Source organism: Molossus molossus, unplaced genomic scaffold (assembly GCF_014108415.1).
Source record: "Molossus molossus isolate mMolMol1 unplaced genomic scaffold, mMolMol1.p scaffold_m16_p_14, whole genome shotgun sequence".
NCBI lineage: Eukaryota > Metazoa > Chordata > Mammalia > Chiroptera > Molossidae > Molossus > Molossus molossus.
In genome coordinates, this window is record NW_023425349.1 from 10,403,591 (window position 1) to 10,426,166 (window position 22,576).

The following is a 22,576-nucleotide window of genomic DNA, read 5'->3' on the forward strand; positions in this document are numbered from 1 at the left end:
TGCCTATTAGTTCCCCCTTGCTGTTACAAGTCAAATTCATCAAACTGGACAAATGTTAGGTTGCTGCTTTCTAAAGTGTTTGAAAAAAACACACAATACTTTGTATATAAGAGGTGCTATTCTGTCATATCTAGATCCTGAGTCTCCCCCTACCTCCCATTTCCAGAAATGGGTGAATTTAAGAATGGGATGGGGTTGACCAGCTGGTGTGGCTTCAGTGGTTGAGCATTGACCCATGCACCAAAAGGTCACCAATTCGATTCCTGGTCCGGGCACATGCCCAGTGGGGTCATGCAAGAGGCAGCCAATTGATGTTTTCTCTCATCGATGTTTCTATCTCTCTCTCCCTCTCCCTTCCTCTCTCTAAAATTAGATTTATGGGGCTGGCTTCGGTTAATAAGATTATATCAGTTTCAAGCACATTTCTGTGATACTCGATCTGTATATTGCACTGTGTGCCCACTACCCAAAGTCTCATCATCTTCCGTCACCATATATTTGTCCCCCTTTACCTTTTAGTACTCCCCCCAATTCCTTCCCTCTGCTAACCACCATACTGTTGTCTGTGTCTATGAGTTTTTGTTTTTCTTGTTTGTTCATTTGTTACTTTCAGTTTTATATTCCACGGGTGAGTGAAATATGGTTCTTAACTTTTTCTGACTGACTTATTTCGCTTAGCATAGTATTCTCAAGGTCCATTCATGTTGCAAGTGGCAGTATTTCATCTTTTCTTATGGCTGAATGGCATTCCATAGTATATATGTACCACATCTTTATCCAATCATATATCGAAGGAAACTTTGTTTCCATGTCTTGGCCACTCACTGTAAATAATGCTACAATGAACATAGGCAGTGCATATATCTTTACAAATAAATGTTTTTAAATTTTTTGGGTAGATACCCAGAAGAGGGGTTGCTAGGTCATATGGTAACTCTATTCTTCATTTTTTGAGGAACTTCTATACTGTTTTCCATAGTGGCTGTACCAGTTTACATTCCCAGCAGCAGTGAATGAGGGTTCCTTTTTCTCCACAACCTCTGCAGTTCTTGTTATCACTTGTCTTGTTGATAACAGCCATTCTAACAGGTGTGAGGTGGTATCTCATCATAGTTTTTATTTGCATTCCCCTAATAGCTAGTGAAGTTGAGCATCTTTTCATATATCTGTTAGTTAGTTGTATGTCTTCTTGGGAGAAATGTCTGTTCAGGTCCTCTGCCCATTTTTCTTTTTAAATTCTTAAAAATTGATTTTAGTGTCCTGGCCAATTTGGCTCAGCGGTTAGAGCATTGGCCCATGGTCCAGAGAGACCTGGGTTCAGTTCCCACTAAGGGCACATACTTTGGTTGCAGTTTGTCCCTGGCCCCGGTTGGGGTCGTGTGGGTGGCAACCACTCAATGTGTCTCTCTCTCCCTCCCTCTCTTCCTCTCACTCTATCTGAAGATGAATGCAAAAAAAAAAAAAAAAAATGTCCTCGAGTGAGGATAAAAAAAAAATTTGATTTTAGAGAGAGGAAGAGAAAGAGTGACTGGGAATCAAACCCACCACTGCTCGGTGTACAGGATGGTGCTCCAACCAACCGAGCCACGCTGGTCAGGGCCTCTGCCCATTTTTTTTTTTTTTCCTCACCTGAGGACATTTTTCCATTTTTTACTCAGATAGAGTGGGAAGGAGAGAGAGGAAGAGAGAGAAATATCGATGTGAAAGGGACACATCGAGTGGCCGCCACCCACATGACCCAACTAGGGCCGGGGACAAACTGCAGCCAAGGTACATGCCCTTAGCGGGAACCGAACCCAGGTCTCTGTGGACCGCAGGCTGACGCTCTAACCGCTGAGCCAAACCGGCCAGGGCCCATTTTTTAATTGAATTGTTTGGTTGGCTGGTGTTGAGTTGTATGAGTTCTTTATATATTTTGGATATTAACTCCTTGTCGGAGCTGTTTATAAATACTTTTTCCATTCAGTTGGTTGCCTATTTTGTTTTGTTGTCGGATTCTTTTGTTTTTTTAGTTTGATACAGTCCCATTTGTTTATTTTTGCCTTTACTTCCCATGCCTTTGGGGTCAAATTCATAAAATGTTCTCTATGACCAAGGTCCATAAGTTTAGTACCTATGATTTCTTCTGTGTACTTTACTGTTTCAGATCTTATATTTAGGTGTTTGATACATTTTGTTTTTTTGTTTTCTATTTTTTTGTTAATCCTTTCTTGAGGATATTCTTTCATTGATTTTTTAGATAGAGGGAGGAGGGAGGGGGAGAGAGAGAGAGAGAGACAGAGACAGAGACAGAGACATTGATGTGAGAGAGACACATTGACTGCTTGCTTCCCATATAACCCCAACTGGGACCGGGGATCAAACCGGCAACCCAGGTACATGCCCTTGACTGGGAATCGGACCCGAGACCCTTTGGTCTATGGGCCAACGCTCTAACTGCTGAGCCAAACCAACCAGGGCTGTTTGATCCATTTTGAATTAATTTTTGTACATGAGAACAAACTGTAGTCTAGTTTTATATTTTTGCATGTGGCTTTCCAATTCTCCCAGCACCATTATTTGAAGAGGCTTTCTTTTCTTCATTGTGTTTTTGGCTCCTTTGTCAAAAATTATTGGCCCATATACATGTGGTTTTATTTCTGGGCTTACAATTCCATTTCATTGGTCCGTGTGTCTGTTTTTCTGCCAATACCATGCTGTTTTGGTTATCGTTGCTCTCTAGTATAATTTGGAATTTGTTCTGAGTATTGCTTTGACTATTTGAGGTCTTTTGTGGTTCCATACAAATCTGATGATTTTTTTGTTCTTTAACAAAATGTCATTGGGATTTTGATGGGGGTTGCATTAAATCTATATATTGCTTTAGGTAATATGAACATTTTAACTATGTTGATTCTTATTATACATGAACACAGAATATCTGTCCATTTCATTGTTTTTCAATCTATTTTAATAGTACTTTGTAGTTTTTGTGTGTTTTTTTTTTTTTATCCTCACCCGAGGACATTTTTTTTCCATTTTTTGTTCAGATAGAGTGGGAGGGAGAGAGAGAGAGAAACATCGACGTGAAAGGGACACTTCGAGTGGCTGCCACCCACACGATCAACCAGGGCAGTGGACAAACTGCAACTGAGGTACGTGCCTTTAGCGGGAACCGAACCTGGGTCTCTCTGGACCACAGGCCGACGCTCTAACCGCTGAACCAAACCGGCCAGGGCAGTACTTTGTAGTTTTTAGTATAGAGGACCTTCACATTCTATGTTAAAGTTTGTTCCTAGGAATTTTTTTTTATATACTTGTAAAATAAATTGTTTTTTCATTTTTCTGAAATTCCATTGTTAGTATTCAAGAATGCAGTGGATTTTTGTACATTGATTTTATATCCTGCAACTTTACTGTATTTGTTTATTGTTTCTAATAGTTTTTTGAGGAGTCTTTAGGATTTTCATGTAAAGAATCATGTCATATGCAAAAGGTGACACTTTTACTTCTTCTTCCCTAATTTGAACGCCTTTTATTTATTTCTCTTGCCTGATTGTCTGGCCGTACTTCCAGGAGCATGTTGAATAAGAGGGTGAGGGTAGGTATCCTTGTCTTGTTCGTGATTTTAGAGGAAAAGCCTGTCAGTTTTTCACCATTGAGTATGATATGAGCTGATGGTTTGTCATATATGGCCTTTATTATGTCAAGGTACTTTCCTTCTATACCTATTTCATTGAAAATTTTAATCACAAATGGATGTTGTATCTTATCAAATGCTTTTTCTGCATATATTGATAAGATCATATGATTTTTATCTTTTGTTACGGTGGTGTGTTAAATTGATTGATTCATGTATGTTGAACTATCCTTGTACCCCTAAAATAAACCCCACTTGATCGGAATATATTATTTTTTTAATGTATGGTTGTATTTTATTTGCTTGTATTTTGTTTAGGATTTTTGCATATTCATTTGAGATGTTGGTCTGTAGTTTTGTTTTTTTTGTTTTATCCTTGCCAGGTTTTGATATCAGGGTTATGTTGGCCTCATAAAATGTGTTAGGAAGTATTACCTCTTGTTTAATTTTTTTTGAAGACTTTGAGAAGGATAGGTATCAAATCTTCTTTTAATGTTTGGTAGAATTCACTAATGAAGCCATCTGATCCTGGACATTCATCTTTTTGTGATTTTTTTTTTTTTTTTTTTTTAATCTTCTCCCGAGGACATTTTTTCATTTTATGTTCAGAGAGAGTGGGAGGGAGAGAGAGGAAGAGAGAGAGAGAGAGAAACATCGATGTGAAAGGGACACATCGAGCAGCTGCCACCCACACGACCTAACCAGGGCCAGGGACAAACTGCAGCCGATGTACATGCCCTTAGCGGGAACCGAACCCGGGTCTCTCCGGACCGCAGGCGGACGCTCTAACCGCTGAGCCAAACCGGCCAGGGCTCTGCTCTAATTTTTATTATTTCTTTTCTTCTGCTGACTTAGGGTTGCTTTTGTTCTTCTTTTTCTAGTTTTTTAAGATGTAATGTTAGTGTGTTTTTTTTTTAATCCTCACCAGAGGACATTTTTTTTGTTGATATTTTGTTCAGATAGAGTGGAAGGGAGAGAGAGAGAAACATTGACGTGAAAGGGACACATCGAAAGGTTGCCACCCACACGACCCAACCAGGGTCAGGGACAAACCGCAACTGAGGTACGTGTCCTCAACGGGAACTGAACCCAGGTCTCTCTGGACCGCAGGCGGATGCTCTAACCGCTGAGAAAACCGGCCAGGGCATGTTAGGTTATTTATTTGAGATTTTTCTTGTTTCATGAGATAGGCCTGTAATGATATAAACTTCCCCTTATTATTGCTTTTACTGCATCCCAGAAGTTTTTTTTTTTATCCTCACCTGAAGACATTTTTTCGTTTTTTTGTTCAGATAGAGTGGGAGAGAGAGAGAGAGGAAGAGAGAGAGAGAGAAACATCGACGTGAAAGGGACACATCGAGTGGTTGCAACCTGCACGGACACATTGAGTGGCTGCCACCCACACGACCCAACCAGGGCCGGGGACAGATTGCAACCGTGGTACGTGCCCTTAGCGGGAACCGAACCCAGGTCTCTCTGGACTGCAGGCCAATGCTCTAACCGCTGAGCCAAACCGGCCAGGGCCATCCCAGAAGTTTTGATATGTTGTATAGTCATTCTCATTTGTCTCTATATATCTTTTGTTGTTGTTGTTGTTAATCCTCATCTGAGGATATTTTTCTATTGATTTTGAGAGAGAGTAGAAGGGAGGGAAGGAGAGAGAGAGAAACATGATCAGCTGCCTCCCTCACAACCCCAACTGGGGCCAGGGATCGAAACTGTAATCCAGGTATATGCCCTTGACTAGGAATTGGACCCTCGATCCTTTGGTTCACAGGCCGACACTCTAACTGCTGTGCCAAACCAGCCAGGGCTGTCTCTATATAACTTTTGAGCTCACCTTTTATTTCTTCTTTGACCCAGTCATTTTTTTTTTTTTATCCTCACCTGAGGACATTTTTCCATTTTTTATTCAGATAGAGCAGGAAGGAGAAAGAGGGAGGGAGGGAGGGAGAGAGAGAAAGAAACATCGACGTGAAAGAAACACATGGAGTGGCTGCCACCTGCACGACCCAACTAGGGCCTGGGACAAACTGCAGCCGAGGTACGTGCCCTTATCAGGAAGCGAACCTGAGTCTCTCCAGGCCAACGCTCTAACCACTGAGCCAAACCGACCAGGGTCATTTTTTAGTAGTATGTTGTTTAATCTCCATATATTTGTTGGTTTTTTACTTTCTTTTTGCAATTGATTTGTAATTTCAAAGCATTGTAGTAAGGGAGTATGCTTGGTATGATTTCAATCTTCTTAGATTTGTTGAGGCTAGGTTAGTGACCCAGCATATGGTCTGTCCTTGAGAATGTTCCATTGTTCTCCAATGTACATGGAACATTCTGGACTGGCTTCTTAATGAAACTGTATTTTAAAACCTTAAACATTTAGGCAAAGTCAATTGAAAAATGGATACATGTTCTGATTTAAGGCTTTTCTTTTAAACTGGAGATTTCTTCCTAATTTGGTCACTCCACAGCTGTTACAGTTATATGGAAGGAACTCATTAAACACATTCTTTTTGAGCTATTCTTGCTGAAAGCACACCAAGCTATACAACTGTGTTGTACTACTACTTACCTGAATCTGACTCTAGGAAATGGTAATCATGCAATCCTCACCCATTCTTACTAGAAGTATTCTCCTGGTTTTATTCTGGCTCCATAAAAGCCCCACAAAACTTTTGACATTTGTGAATATTACTGTATGGTCTTGTTGCTGGTGAGTTAGTTACCCAGTGATTGTAATTAAGTAGAGTGTGGCTGCTGTTGAGACCTGTAGTCTGAGCATTAACTTGAGCTTTGTGTAATCAGTCTCCGCTGCTCGTTGGGATGCACCTTGTCTGTTCTATTCTGCTATTTCCCTCTGCATTCATGCTCTCAGCTTCTCTCTTGTGGACTCTTTCTAATAGCCTACAACCCAGTGACCATTTATTTGTTTATTGTTGTTATTCCTCTCCCGCAGATATTTTTCCATTGATTTTTAGATAGAAATATAGTGAAAGAGAGTGACAAAGGGGGCGGTGGGAGGGAGAGAAAGAGAGAGAGGAACATCAACGAGAGAGAGAGAGAGAGAGAGAGATACATCGACTGGTTGACTCCTGCATGACCCTGACCAGGGCCAGGGATTGAACCTACAACCCAGGTACATGCCCTTAACCAGGAATTGAACCTATGACAACTTCGGTCCACAGGCCGATGCTCTAACCACTCAGCCAAACTGGCCAGGGCAACCTAGTGACCTTTTAATCACTACCCTTTATAAGGTGGCCAGAGATATCTTTCTGAAACCTAAATCACATCATGTCATCAACCATTTCTCTTTTGTCAAAACTCTTGATGGTTCCTTGACTTCTTCAACATCTACTCCAAATTTCTTAACTTGGATTTAAGGTCCATTGCACTCTGACCTTGACCCAACCTCCAGCTTAGTTTTCTACCATTTCCCTTTATCATCAGACATAGAACACCTCACCATTTCCCAGCATGGTTTGCTCTTTCCCACATCTATATTTCTGCTCATGTCGTTTTTATGGTTGCAATGCCTTCCTCATCCTACCTACCCCACAGTATGCTTTGGTTCAGTTCAGCATTAAATGCCCTGTTTGTATTACTTCCTCTGTGAAATTCTTTCTGCCTGCATTAGTCACTGTATCCTCAGCACTTGGAGAGCACTTGGAAACTTGACTCCTTACTTTGTATTGTCAGTCTGTGAACTCTTCAAGTATAGGAATGACTGTATTAAGTGTTAGAGGTTCCCCTTAGCAGCCAGCGAATAATAAGTGAATATGAAGTATGTAGTACATAAACACAATTGCTTAAGGAGTTCAGATTCCAGAAAGGAGAGTGCAGAGGCACAGTAGATTGAGAGCATGAACTTTGGAGCTAGATGCTTGGGTTTGAACCCCAGCTCTGTCATTTACTGGGGTTAAACTCTTCTGGGATTCCATTTCTGTACCTGTAAACTAGAAAGAATCATAGTAAAGATCTCAGAGGACTGTTGTGAGGGCTAAGTGGTTGAAGTGGGTATCTAATAATAACCAATAAGTATGTAGTGCCTACTGTTTTTAGGGGTAGATTTAAGGTAGCAGGGTAACCTGTTTCTATTAGGTATTATGGTTATGTGTGATAATCTTTACTTCTAGAATTTCAGACTGACACTAGGAAAAATTCTGGAAAACCTTTCCTTTGTAAGCCTCCAGTGTTTCAGAGAAAAATTTAGGGAAGTCACAAAGGTAAGGGAGAGTACTTTGTGAGGTGAAGATGAGGAGTGAAAATCAGAAACAGTGCCTGAATATTTGTGTTCTAAAATGTAGTGAAAATATGGAAAATTTTTAAATGATGATGAAGGGGGGGTTTTAAGTAACTATTTTAATTTTATTTCAGTTTTGAAATCTGTGTATTGAGATTTTACATGTTTAAAACCTCAGGAATTTAGTAACAGGTATCACTGTCCTTGTAAATTAGCCTTTTTGGTTACATGTAGTACCTTGTATTATATTAGTTTTAATTTTAAAAACACTTATATGCATTAGTGTTAAGATTCCTCTGGCTACCATAATTTTAAACTAACTTTGGTCAGTTTAAGATTTCAAATGTGATATAACACAAGCCTAGACTGTGGCTTCAGTGTGTGTGTGTGTAGAGAAAGAGAGAGCAGGTGGGTTTGGTAGGTAGACATGAAAAGGTATTTATAAAAGAATTAAGATTGTCTTTTAAAGAAAATTGAACTTATCAAAGGTCATTTACATATATATCAACCTTGTGAAATATGTTGTTTGTTTCACATTGCTCTTATCCCTAGAATATTATTATGTAGCCTGCTTGTCTAATAAATACTGACTCATTTCTCAAAAGTCAGCTCAACTGTCACCACCTCTGAGGAGTCTTTCACATCTCCTGGGTAGGACTGACAGTACCTTTCTTTTCCCTTGACTTCTATCAGAACACCTAAAACACTTCATCGCACGTACTTGTCTATGTACCCTCTTCTTCCCCTAGGCAGGAAGTCAGGACTCTTGCCTGCTTCATGTCCATACCTCTAAGACCTGGTACTGTACATGGATGTTAGTAGGCTAAGTATTTGATATATAATAATAAACAACTGAATAGTGTTCACACTCTGATCTTTGGGCTCAGAATTTGAATGAGGTAGGACAAATGAAAATACACATTTATTAAATTCCATCTTACCTAGTAGAGGCTGAACCAATGGCATTAAAGATTCTTACATTTGAATGTATTTCAAGCATGCTGCTTCTTTAGTAACGTCTAGTTTTCGAAGTGTAAATTGTAAATTGTTGAGAACATTAATTTTATCAGAGATCTCTTCCAAACTGCCAGATACTTCTAAACCCCTGGTAAGTTGGGAAGTATTTCTGAATTTGTAAAATGTTTTCTGTTATAATAAACAGATTTAATGGCTGATGTACTTTTCATTATTCACGTCTCACTTATTAACAAATATCATCCACCCTAAAACTTTTAAGTGAATTTTTTTTTGGTATGTTTTGCCCCAAGAAAATCCCCATGTTCTGTGAGATTTGGCTTTGGAAATGTCACTTTTGGCAAAGGTTTTACTTTGTCAGCCCCATTTTTTTCATCTGTAAAACAAGAAAGTAATACTAATTTTGTAGGATTGTGAGGAGAAGTTGGCATGATGTATACACAATACCGGAATTAGTCTAGTTCAATAAGTGGGTTTTTTTGACATAGTATGAGGAAAATGAAGCAAAGAGAAGACTTTGCTGCTTCCATGTAGTTGATAATGTCTGGTATTACATTAACTCATAGAATGTAAATAAGTCCTTAATGTGGATAAAGAGCCTGGAGTCAAGGGATAAAAACTGACTCTTCCAAGAGGAACCCTCAATTTTCCTTCATAAGGCAGATGGAGCAGCTATTTGTTCTTTCAGCACCCCCCAGGCAAGCCAGGATTTTTCCTCTAAGACTCTGATGACCATAGATAGTATATAACCCAGGGCACCTTTGAGAGTGAAATGGGGCCCTGCACCATGATTACACAGAGGTAATGAGCATAACCAGAATGTGCTAGGCAAGCTGGCACGGAAGGTTACCCTAACCTAAGAGCCTTCACACAACAACACAATTGTTTCACTCCACTGCTGCAATTGGGAAGCTTCATTCAGCGCAGAGGGTTACCACTGCAAAGTTTTAGCTCTGTGAAGGTTTGTAACTGTGGAGACATTATCCTATCAAACAGGGTCCGAGAATAAGACCCTCTCTCCTGAATATCTCATTTGTAGTCAACAAAGCAGCAAGCTGAGGATTATGGGAAGGACTTGAGCTCTGAAGATAGATGAACTGGGGTTTGAATCTAGCTTTTCTATTTGCTGCCTATTTCCAGCTAGACATGTTACTTCACCATTCTACCTGAAGCTAATTTTACTCAGCTTTCAAGGTTCAGTTCATGAAGAAGAGGGTGATAATATCTGCATAAAGCTACTGGTAAGGCTCACTGAGTACATGAAAACTTCTGGCGTAGGACCTGGCACATATTGGCTGCCTTGTCAGTTCCCTTCCACTTGTCACTTAACCTCCGCCAGAGAGCAGCTGACCATTGATATGTGAGAAACAAAATACAGGTTGAATCAGAACATGTAATGTAATTAGATTCTAAATTGTATACATAATTCTTATAGTAAAAAATGCTAAATTTTTGACAGAAATAACTAATATTATACAAATTTTAATAGTTTTGAGTTGAAATTATTAATATAAGAAGGATTGTTTCTCTGAAGAGACCATGCCACAAAACAGTTGTGAATTCTGAGTTGTGCAAATGTTTTAGGTTTTTGTATTTTAAATATTTTTTTCCAAAAAAGAGAGAGCATGTTTGTATTCGGAGACACTTGGCTATTTATCAATGATTATGTGTGAATTGTTGGATCACCAGAAAACCAACGTGATTGGCACTGGCCTTTAACCTTTCAAATATTTCTAAATTTCAGTGTTGGGGTTGGTGAGTTTGTTAGGATTATGTTATGTGACCATGCTCCTTGACACTGTAGATCAGGGGTTGGCAAACTGCAGCCAGCTGGCCAAATCCTGCCTGGGGCTGGTTTCTGTGTGGCCTTAGAGCTAAGATAGTTTTTGCCTTTTTGAAGAGTTATAAAAACAGAACAAAATCTGAAGAATCTGTGACAGAGACCATAAGTGTCCTGCAAAGCCTGAAATATTTACTATCTGGCCCTTTAGAGAAAAAGTTTGCTGACTCCTTCTTTAGTTTGTAAGTTGTACATGAAATGAAACAAAAATTTTATAGGAAAACCTCAAATTGATGACTATAGTCCCAGATTGTCTTCTTGCATGTCTTACGGCTTTTCTTTTAAATAGTGACTTGGCTGATTGAAAACTATCTTGTGTGATTTGACATTCTGGTCAGAGGGGTAGAAGGCCTTCTGTACTGTCTGGTATCCCATAGAACAGTTCTGGAAAATGTTGAAAGCGATTCCAGTGCCATTGTTGTGTTTAGTTTACTCCAGGCTGCCTCAGGTGAACACTAGCATCTACATGTTGGAGCAAGCTATGTACAGTTGAATAAAACACATATGTGGAATTGAATTATTTTCTTTGTTTGCATTTTCTTGGCCCTCTGAAGAGACATTTTCTTAAGTTGCAAAAGTTGTAAAATCCTTGAATATTTGATTTAGAAAACGATTTGAATTGTATAATTTTTTATTTCAAGTGTTTCATATCACCTGCCTTCTGTCTTTGTAATGAGATGTCATCGATCTGTTCTGAATATAAATTTCCTCAGTTCTTGAATCCTCCTGATATCATTTTATCAGAATCTGCAAGTTGTGGGAAATAAAAGTTGATGTGAAACAGTTCTGTAATTAGAGATGACTGTTGAGTGAGGCCCTGTCTAATCAATTGCTAAATAATTCTCTCTCAAAAGCAGATTTGATATTTACATTCTGATTTTCATATTCTGCTCACAGTGTTTGTTGACGGTATCTGACATCCCCTGCCACTGGATAAATAAAGCCTATTATTTCCCTTTCAACATTTTAAGTGATTACTCTCTCATTCAAGAGCTAAGAAGCAGAAGGTTAGATATATTATCAAACTATCATCCTGTCTGTCCAAAGATGCTGGGAACCTTGATTAATATGCCTTGTTAACTGATGATTTCAGTTCCATACTGGTAGTGCCTGAATAATTTGTATAAACCAAGCAGTACAGATTCCTTATTTTAGCACTAAGACTTACAAAGGCTTCTTTTAGCAGCCTTTAATTTTCTACTTATGTATGTGACATAGCCTGTGGCTGTGATAGCTACAGTGAATCTCCAGTTGTTTGGGGATGAAAGGAGGAGGCAGCTGGAAACTCGGTAGCTACATCTAGCTGTCTACCTAGAGAAGGCCTTGATTTCAAGTTTATCTAAACAAGCTCGACTAATCCCAACTATCTAGGGGGATCTACTGTCAAAACAAGCAGCGTGGCCCTGAGGCAAACACAGCTATACAGAAATGAAGGCTGGGGCTTCCAATACTCCGATGACTGCATACTGGAGGCTTTTTTTCCCTCCTGAAAGAGAGTAAGAGAGGTAGAATTTGCATAATGCCTTTTCATTGGAAACTTTTGGAAAGCTGACAGACCTCCAGCTTATAGATCTGTAGCCACAATACAGAGTCTATAGGAGAATCCTTGAATGACCTAACCATATTGAAAGAAAATATAAAAGCGCCCAAGTATAGCCAAGTGAGAGAGGAAAAGAGGCTGATGCATTGTCTAACATCTGCTGTACTTCTCGTTAGTTTTGTTCTTTGCTATTCTGTGTGGACTTTGGAGAAGCCTAAGACAGCCTAACATGAATCCTATAATCTTCCTTCTGAATATTTATGTAGCGTGCCAGCTTCTAAGCTGTCCTTTGCGTTTTCCTACTTCCCCCTCATTTTCATGCTCTCAAATGAGGCCAACATTTCAAAAGCTAAATAAATGTTTGTGAATGTTTATAAAAGATTTGCATAAATTTGTCCTTGTCTGACAAAGATCACTTTTTTCTTATGCCAGTTCTGAAAAATTTTTTTTAAGGTTTTGGTACTTGTCTTGACAACAAAGTCCTGCATCCCAGAACAATGATTGCTGATTAAGTGGGTATGCAATTGTGACTGAATAGGCTTTCAAGATACTGGTAAAGGCCTGTCATCTGAAGGCTGAATTATAGAATTTAGAAAACGTTATCAGAAGTACACATTTAAATCTATTTTTTTGGTACCATATCATTAGATAAGACAAAGAGTTCTTACAAGTTAAAAGAAAAGTATAACCACCCACGGTTTTAAAAAATTCCCTGTATAAATTTTAATAATTAGAATGTTTCAATAACTCAATGTATTACTTTTCTTTCCTATGGTTGAACATATTTAAAAATAATTTTTAAACCTTTAGGCACCTTTTGGAAACCATAACTCTACCAGTTATACAAATTATATATGTTTACTGAGGCGGTGATCAGAGGGAGTATATACCAGGCAGTTCTTTAAGACATCTGAATGCATAGTCATACATTGAGAAAAATATAAACTACATGAAATATGTGGTGTTAGGGCTTAATTATAAGATGGTCAGACTCTCCTCTCTCTCTCACTCTTTCTCTTTTTTGACACTGACACATTTGCTGAATTCATTTATCTTTTAAAATTAGAATGGATTTTGTGGGGTGGCAGGGGATGTTGTGAGTAGAGGTGCTAATTTAGTTCAGAGATATTCGAAGATTGGCAGGAGAGAGAGGTAACAGCCAGTTCTGTTAGTCCTTTGGTTGTATTGGTTTACAGGTTTAAGTTGTCATTAAGGCACAAACTAGAGCCACTTCTCTGACACAGTTTTTATCACATCTGCTAGGCTTGTGTCCCAGGAGGAGACGTGGAGAGCAGTGAATTCAACATGGGCCCATTATCGACTGCTTTTTCGTGTGTTGTAAAAGGAGTGAGACCTCAGGGAGGCTTGGAGCCTCCTCCTGTGTAATGTCCAAGTCAGATTTGAAGGACTGGTGGCAGGAAAGCTTTGGCCTTGGGGTGTGAATTCTAAGAAATAGAGGCACAATTAAGTTTAAAAAATTCAAGGACTTTGAGCTTGATAACGAAAAAAAATTTTAGACTAATGTGAGCAGAAAAGTTGCCCATCTGTGCACATTTTTGTGTGCGTTTAAAATATTTAAAAGCTGACAGCTTTTAATATGCTTACAAAATACTATTTCTATCAGTGCTCTTTTTTAAAAAAAAAAAAAAATATTGTCTTCCTGAGGGCAAGTTGCTTTTTCAGTGAAACCATGTTTGCAGTTTTACTGTTGGGACCCTATTCCTTTGGTATGGGTTGACTTGTAGCCCCTCTCCCACATTCTCCCCAACCTGTCTTTCTTTTGGATATATTGATAGCATAAATGTACAGAAAGTAGGTTTTAAAATATTTAAGGAAATGAACAAGGCAAAATATTTTAGAGTAATAATATTAAATCCATGGAATTCTATTACTGATGGCATCGAATGCTAATTGTAAGAGATTCTGACCAAATCATTTGTTGGTTTTGGAAGTGTTTAAAACAAGTGTCAAGAAGTTTATTGGTGTTTAACATTGACCTTATAAATATAGCTCTCTCATTTCCAACCCTTTCGCTGTAAAGTTTAAAGTTAATAAAATGAAATCTTAGAATAAAGGATTTTATATGATATTTAATTTGGGAATATTTTTGTTTTAAGTAACTTTTTTTTTTTTTTTTTAAGAAAGGAAAGGAATCAAAAAGATAAAGTAGCTTTGTTAAATTAAAATTTTTTATAAAATTATTTTAATACCTTTTTTAAAAAAGATAATTTTACTTTGGACTTCAAAGGTCTTAAAGATTTACACATAAAAGTACATTTAGAGATGGCTCTTCTACTTTCCAGCTATATACTTAATGTCCTTGATAATTTAGATATGTCTTATGTGATACATATTATAGAATAATATGAAATGTCTATATTTTATCTTTGTGTGTATTAGTATTATACAAATTAGCATAATTATAATGTGTGCGTGACTCAAAATTAACTGAAGTTTATAAAAAGTAAACTGGGAGTAAATATTGAAATATACCAAAGAAAGGAAGCAGACTCTAGCATTTGATCAGTGTTGTTAGAAATTTGACCCAGCTTTTATGTTCCAGTGTTGAAAGGCCTTTTTGTAAAATCCCTTATTCAAAGCTTTTGTCACTGAAAAAGAAATAAAAGTTTGGTTGTAACTATAGTAATAGTATGGATCTTGGATTTAATTTGACATATATAGGGAAGGAGAAAAATTATATTTTCTGTTTTCATATTTAGGAAATTTCTGATCAACATTCTTGAACTTGGTGCTAATTAAGCTTCTAAGAACTTCTTACCATTCTATTTTACCCTTCTTAATCACAAGCGTTAAACCTCTGGTAGCTTTCACTTGGAGTCCCTGGTTTTAACTTGAAATGGCTTAAAGTCGAAATTTTGTTAGCTTTTTGTATGTTTGGATTTTGTGTGTGTTCTGTTTTTAACTTTCAACTTGAGTTTTAAGATCATCAATCAAAGGCTTTTCTTTCAAGTCAGTTGCACTGCTCTCAATTGCAGGCCTTAGAGGGTCAGCATTCCCCTCATGCTGTTAAACAATGTCTAAGCATAGAAATGGAGTATTTTAGGAATTTGAGCTCCACTGATCTTTTCATCACACATCTACATTTTGAAATGAACAAATAAATTAGATGTAGGAAACTCAGGAAATGTTCTCCCACTGTCTCCCCGCCTCTTTCTCCTTCACTCTTTTTCGACAAAGGTAAATTACCAACTGCTATACTAGCTTCCAGCAAGCTACAAAGAGGCTGATTGTAGCTTTACATATTTTAAAATTCATTCATTTATTTAAGCCATCTCTTTTCTTTATTTAAATGTTTTCCTCCTCCCCCCCCCTTTTGAACTATTGAGAACATGCCTCATCTCCCAACATTCTGTAACCCCAGTGGACATTATAATCAGCCTGTGCTTTTGTCTTTCAGATGGCATTCACTTGTGGGGTGTGTATGTCTGTGTCTGTCAGTTGTTTTCATCTGCCCAATACAACTAATTTTTGTTTATGGATTTCAGTGAAGCAGTGAAAACAGTGGTTGACATATGAACTGATGGTTGTTGCAGGATCTCTTACACCCTCCCTACCCTGCACCCCAAATTCAGGGTGAATTGGTTTAGCCTTCTTGTTACTGATAATCCCAGTCAACTACATCAAATTTAGTCTTAGAAGTTTTGCTTCCAGATAGGATTCTATGATGAATAATATTATACGTTTTTAAAGCTTTCCCAGGTTTTTAAGAAAATGGTTCAGTTTCAGCATAACACAATCTACCTTTTCCAGTTTGGAGTGAATTCCCTTGATGGGCCTTCTGACTGGGTGAGAATTCAAATTGGGTGAAATAAATCCAAAAAAGATGGAGATGAATCTTGAATTCATTTCTGATTTTCATCTGCAAGTGAATCCAGTGTTAAGTGTGTTGATTTCATATTTTGGTTCATAGTCTAAGGCTTAGTATCTCCTTGTGGGCAGAGCTTTGTAGATGTTGCTTTTCTACTACTCTGTGCAATCTGCTGTTTAATATATGCATCACTGAAAGGTTTGTGTGACTGCCTGTCATCCACCTTCCCCCTGCCCCCTCTGTTCTTACTTCTTCCCATATGAGGTATTGAATATTTTGTTAGCAAGAAAAGCCCTTTTGGAAATTGCCTATTTCATAAATTGTCTGGTGACACAAAGAGGTTGGATGCTGTTTCTCTTGTCTCATTTATTTTGAAAACTTTGCTACTGAACTCACCTTAATCAATGAGCTCAGTGTTGTCTCCAATAAGTTATGTGTTGGATATATTGATTGGGAGGGATTTTAGAAAACCCGTCTGGGGTTTATAATGTCAGCAGTGTTTTGATTATGAAAAGAGTTGGAACCTGGGGACATGGAACCAGGTGGCGAATGTCCTAAAGCCAGTGGTGACATGGTGGACTGGTTCCCTCCTGGGATCTAGTTCATGCCCTGCACTTTAACTGTGGTGACTGGCTACTATAGATTCACTTTTTTGCTCATTAAAATGTTAAAAAATCAAACTGTACATAAAAAGATTTGTGAAAATATAAACTTGGGAATTGATCTGGAGAGCTGGCACAATCCTCCCCACCCCCTGCCTTAGAAATGAGGTCATTTACATTTCATCAGCTGTACTGCATCTCGAAGATCCGATTTATGTAGCTGTAGTTGATGTCCTCTGAAAGAGCTTGTGTAGGCAAGAGAAAGGGGGGAGAAAACAAGAAAATTACCATCTGCAAAGAAAATTCCCTAGCCAAAGACACAGGTTCTAAAGAGAAAGAGGGGTTGGAACAACTGGTTAATGACTGCTCTCCCAGTAAAGTAATGCTGAAGGACACTCAGCTATGAATATAATGCTCAAAATATGTGTAAATCAGGGTATTAAAGTCCCCTCTTTTGGCGAGTGTTACTTTTCATATTCAAGTAATTGTGTTTTTGGGAAAAGAGGATAAACTAGTTAAATGTTTAAATATAGAGAAAACATCAGTATGAAGAAAATTTGTTCATTTCAGCAGTTTTTATTTACAAGAAACATTGCTTGTTTTTTTCTCTTTCTTCTTGTCTTCCCTTCCTAAAAACCAAGGAGTAGATTTTTCAGTTTTGATTGAGGTAATGTGTGAATATGTCTAATACAGAGTAGATGCTCATTTTTGTTTTCTCCTCTGACAGCACACTACAGTCTTGTTTGACTTAAATTGGAATATCAAGCTCTTGTAATATCACAAACATGAAGAAACATATTGTAATGCACAAACATGTGCCTACATTTGCCTATATTCCCTGCCTTCCTCCCCTCCCCCTGCACTATTGCTTAATTAGACTTATCACTGCTTTCTTGGGTAAAAAGGAAAGCTCTTGGGAGGTGGTTTATACTCAGTCTACATTTGGTATTTTGATATTTGTTCTAATATTATCTGACAGACAAGTTCACGGTTAGTTATTACTCTTGACATTAGAAAGTGGCAAGTAGTTTCTATATTGTAGTGAGTAATAACTTGGGCATATTAGATTCCTTTGACTCTGCTGTAGAGCACAATGCTTTCTTGTAGCCATGGGGGTCCTTTCTTTTAAAAATCTTGAGGCCTTTTGGCAGCTCAGCTCCAGCATAGAGTAGAGAAGCACTTCTGTACCTGTAACTTTTGAGGAGTAAAGGATAACTGTCTTTGTAGCTGATCTTGGCAATGAGGGAGCATTAGTACTGAGTTTTAAAGCATGCTTGGTGCATATACTGAAGTCAAGAGATGTTCTGTGGTGTTTGAAACCTGAAGTGAAAGGAAATGTGTAAGGAATTATTTTTGTCATATAAGTCACGTGTGTTTTGTGTATGTGGTTTATAGTATATTTTATAATAAAATCTGCAGACATTAAAATGAATGTTTTATATGACTCTTTTTCAATATTTGTCTGATAATAACATTATGCACTGAGAAATTGCTCTTATTCTTCTGAATCTTTATTAGCAATTGCCATTTATTTAAATATGAGTTTAAAACAATATATAAGGACGTTTGACTGTCACATTATGAAATTAACTGATGTATTAACAATGTCTCTTAGAATATGCTGAGATATCCTTTCCACCTTTTTCATTTGTTTGTTTCCTATTTCTTTAGTATTTCATGACATGCCTTAACAGTGCTGTGATGTATATAGTACCAGTCCAAGATATTAAAAAATAGGATATGCTCAATTGAGTTATGTAGGCGGGATATGCTCTGGCAGAGCAAGTCAGTGTGCTTTCTGCTTCATTGAGTGGGTTATTAGATTGATGTGGTTTATTTCTTGAATGATAGAACTGGTTTTAAAAATAAATGGAGCGAGAAGCATCAATCCAGTTAGCATTGATAATTCATTATTATTGGTTAGAAAAGCACTACATTTGTAAACTGATCTTTACTTTATCACTTGGATTAGGATTTGCAGTGGGCAAGTTTGTTTTAATTTGAACCAGCTTCTCAATGACTGAAAAATGTCTTGAAGTTGGGATTTTGAATAGTTAAAAAGCAAATCAAATGCATGAAAGAAATACTTTTTTAAAATTTATAACATTGGTCTGTGAATTTAAGCACCAACTGTGGGCTGTCTAAATCTGCAGTTAAATTAAGGCAAGCTAGAGAAAATTCTACAAAGGAAGTAATAATTGATTACTTGTTTATATGTTTAGTTATGTGTATAGATGCTATATACATAAAGTGTAACCATTGGGAAAAGTCACACCCCACTGAGTATTGTATCTCATACAGTAGTGTGCTTTTCTTAATGTAGGAACCTTCTCTTTTGTGATTAAGTCTTTGAAATGTTGCTCAGCTTTTTGTTTCCTTTTTGTATACTTCCCTTGAATAACATGCTTGGTTTTATGTACATATTTGTTAAAAGATATATTTAAACTGGTAGTTTGCTTTGGATTTTCACAAATTACAAGCAGGTAAGCATGTCCAATTATGATGACATTTAACTAAAAATAGTACATAAAATTGTTACAGTTTGGTTACAAAGAAATTTATGCCAGAAATCACAACTTCTTTATAAAGTAAGAAAATAAAGTTTTACACTCTAAAAAAATGTAGTTGACAATGTTCAGGGACAATTATCTTTAAGTTGGCTTTCTGTTCTGCTTGTGCTTTGGCCTATTGATGTTGAGAAGCGTTGTCTAATCCCAGCCCCCTCTGTTCCTAGGTAACAGGCAAAAACGGTGCCAGCAACAGCGGCCCTGCCAGGCCAAACCCATGTGGCTCGGTGTTATTCACTCTGATCCATATGGTCAGGCTGGAGATGGTCCCTGGAGGGGTGTTAACACTCAGCAACCCAACCGCCTCCCTCCCTTCAGAGCTTTCCTGCATGGCTCCTGCTGCTTGCCCATGTGTGATTCTTGATTAATTTTTCATTTTTAATGAAGTTTGATCATGTTTATTATTTCTCATGATTGACTGCCTGGTACTCCTCCCATGTAATTGATAAAGCCCATATTTCTTCATCTGTCTCCTCTTTCTTTAGGGTAAAGTTGCTAGATTGTGTACCATGGTTAATGTTAGATTTATTGGTCCCATTAGATGTATAAATTATCTCTCTTTCTCTCCACAGGAAGTTCTACAGACTTTGACCAAGTTTTGTTTCCCCTTCTATGTGGACAGGTAGTGTCAGATTTTCAAACTTTACTAGAAAAAAAGCGTCAATAAACCTGCTATGGAAAATAAAAACCATACCATTCTTAACATTCTGTCTGCTTAACCATGATTTAAAATGCCTATGTTCCAAAGAGAGTTGCAGTAGTCTCCTTTCCTGGGGATTTTATTGACATTGTCAAAAAGTTTAAAGCTTAGAGCTTTGCATTGGTTAGTTTGTGAGATGTAGTTTGCACAACATTAAATTTTTGATTTTGGTTATCAGACTCAAACCATGATTAAGAATGGTTGGATTTTTAAAATCCAGTGCTATTTAATTTTTATTTAAATATGAATATATTTGACTTTATCAAGTAATGAATTAATATTATGCAACTCACTGGCCTTATGAGTATTATATAGACTGTTTTTCCTAGACTTCAACTTAAAATTTAAATCAGGCCCTGGCCGGTTTTGCTCAGCCGTTAGAGTGTCAGCTCGCGGACCAGAGAGGCCCGGGTTCGGTTCCCTCTAAGGGCATGTACCTCGGTTGCAGTTTGTCCCTGGCCCTGGTTGGGGTTGTGTGGGTGGCAGCCAGTTGATGTGTCTCTCTCACATCTATGTTTCTCTCTCTCTCTTCCCCCTCTCTCCCTCCCACTCTGTCTGAGGATAAATGCCAAAAAAAAAAAAAAAAAAATGTCCTCGGGTGAGCATAAAAAAAACTTAAATCAGCATAGTCCTTCTTTTTTTTTTTTTAATTTTATCCTCACCTGAGGACATTTTTCCATTTTTTTGTTCAGATAGAGTGGGAGGAGAGAGAGGGAGAGAGATAAATATCGACATGAAAGGGACACATCGAGTGGCTGCCTCCCGCACGACCCAACCAGGGCCGGGGACAAACTGCAACCGAGGTATGTGCCCTTAGCGGGAACTGAACGTGGGTCTCTCTGGACCACAGGCCAACGCTCTAACCGCTGAGCCAAACTGGCCAGGGCTAGGCCCTCCTTTTTTACATATGTTCTGCTATTTGAATGGTATGCTGCTAAATAGAATCTTGCATTTTGTTTAGATGGCTTAAAATGGTATCTCTAAGGAAATATGCATTTCCTATAGATTTTTAGACTAAAAAAAGTAAAAAATTATCTAAACATTTCTTTAGTATTTTCATTATGATAAACTATTTCTTGGAGAGGTATAAATATTAGAACTCACAGATAATTAAAATGGTCTAAGGGTTTTTAAGAAAATGAGCCATAGTTAATGGCCTTCTTTTTAAATGGCTTATTTTAAAAACAATTTTAGAAGAGTGTTTTCCTCTGATAAAACTATAATTTATTAACAACATATCTATACAAATTAATACAATGACAAAACAATTATCTCAGTCTTATTGTCAAGAAATTTCTATTGTGTGTTCATTACAGTTTAAGCAATTTTTTTTTTTTGCTATCACTTGTCAACTTGATTGCTGTTTGTGTTTTTCTCTTAATGGAAAATTGAAGTATGAGACTGTACAAATGTTACATCTTAAAAATTTCACTTTTAGTGATTGAGAGGATTTAGGAAAGAACATTGTAAGTAATAAGTGCCATAATATGTTCCAAGAAAGCTATAAACTGTGCCTGTCTTCAGGAAGGTCCTATCATGTGTTTTACTGTAGCCAAACAAGGCAGGCCTGAAAGATTTGGGGGACTGAATGTGCATGGGTAGTATGCTGCTTGGCTCTTTTCTGTACTTTGTAGTAGCAGTGTCCTGATTTATTTGGCATAAACCTAAAAATGGTATGAGATGAGAACTGGTAGCCAAAGGAGTTTAAAAAAATACTAAGAAGCAAAAAGAGTACTAAAAAGCAGCTCTGGAATGTTGCCAACCACTTATAATCACTGTTTTCCCTGGTTCTAACATGTTATTTTTTAAAGCCAATCAACCATTGTAGTATTTCCAGACTCAGGCCTTTTTAAACCCTGGTACCAGGGCTGTTTTATTAGCAGGTTGATGCTCAAAACAGAATAGCCTTAATTTTAAGAGGGTCAGTCTTTGTAATGAGAGTCCTCTTATCTCTTCTTTATCCTATTCCTTCTAAAAATAGCAAGCAAGGTTCTGTTTAGAGATGTTTAAGGCAAACTTCACATTTATATGTATGAAGTAGCGATGCATGAAATCTCCAGTTACTTATAAAATGTATAACAAAGTATGGCAAGGGCATATTTATACAAATTAACAAAGCTTAAATGTTTTAAAAATGTGGTTAGGTGTTTAACAAAGAAAAATAAGAAATACATTTTTACATAATTTCTTGTTAGAGTGATGATCTGATTTAGATAGGTATTCCTTAATTGACTTTGTAAACTAATATTATAAGAAATTTGCAATGAGCTTAATCTCCCCCATTGTGCAGTGTGTGCATGTACACTTCTCTTTCCCTCCCCCCTTTTCTCTCTCTCACCCTCTCACCCTCACACCACACCACACAGCTACTTACCTACCTGTCTGGTGACTACATTCTGAAATGGAGGAACAACAGGTCCTTAAATTATAGTTCTACAATTTTTTGTCACCAGTGTCTGATGCCTTTTTTTTGTTGTTGTTAGAAAAATATTTTTCTTCTAATATGCTTCTCTTCAAATTACTCATATTTGAATCACTCAAAAATATGATTCTCATATTTTTTCACAAAACAATTTGGGACACAACTGTCCTTTTATGGATATATTTTAATCCTTGCAATCTTTGCCGGATATAATGGTTCTTTCTTGTGTTGATAACTTTTAT

At 37.5% G+C, this 22,576-nt stretch overlaps 1 protein-coding gene across 6 annotated transcripts in view; it reads left to right on the top strand.

Moving 5' to 3' along the window:
- DENND1A (DENN domain containing 1A) overlaps window positions 1-22,576 on the top strand; it is a 491,959-nt gene that overhangs the window by 125,607 nt on the left and 343,776 nt on the right. For 4 of the 6 annotated variants that reach the window (XM_036261261.1, XM_036261259.1, XM_036261258.1 and 1 more), the window contains exon 4: window positions 19,785-19,834. The exons of the other annotated variants lie outside the window; for them this stretch is intronic. In XM_036261261.1, coding sequence (XP_036117154.1) covers window positions 19,785-19,834 — 50 coding nt within the window. The remainder of the gene's footprint in view (window positions 1-19,784; window positions 19,835-22,576) is intronic. 6 annotated transcript variants of the gene reach the window in all.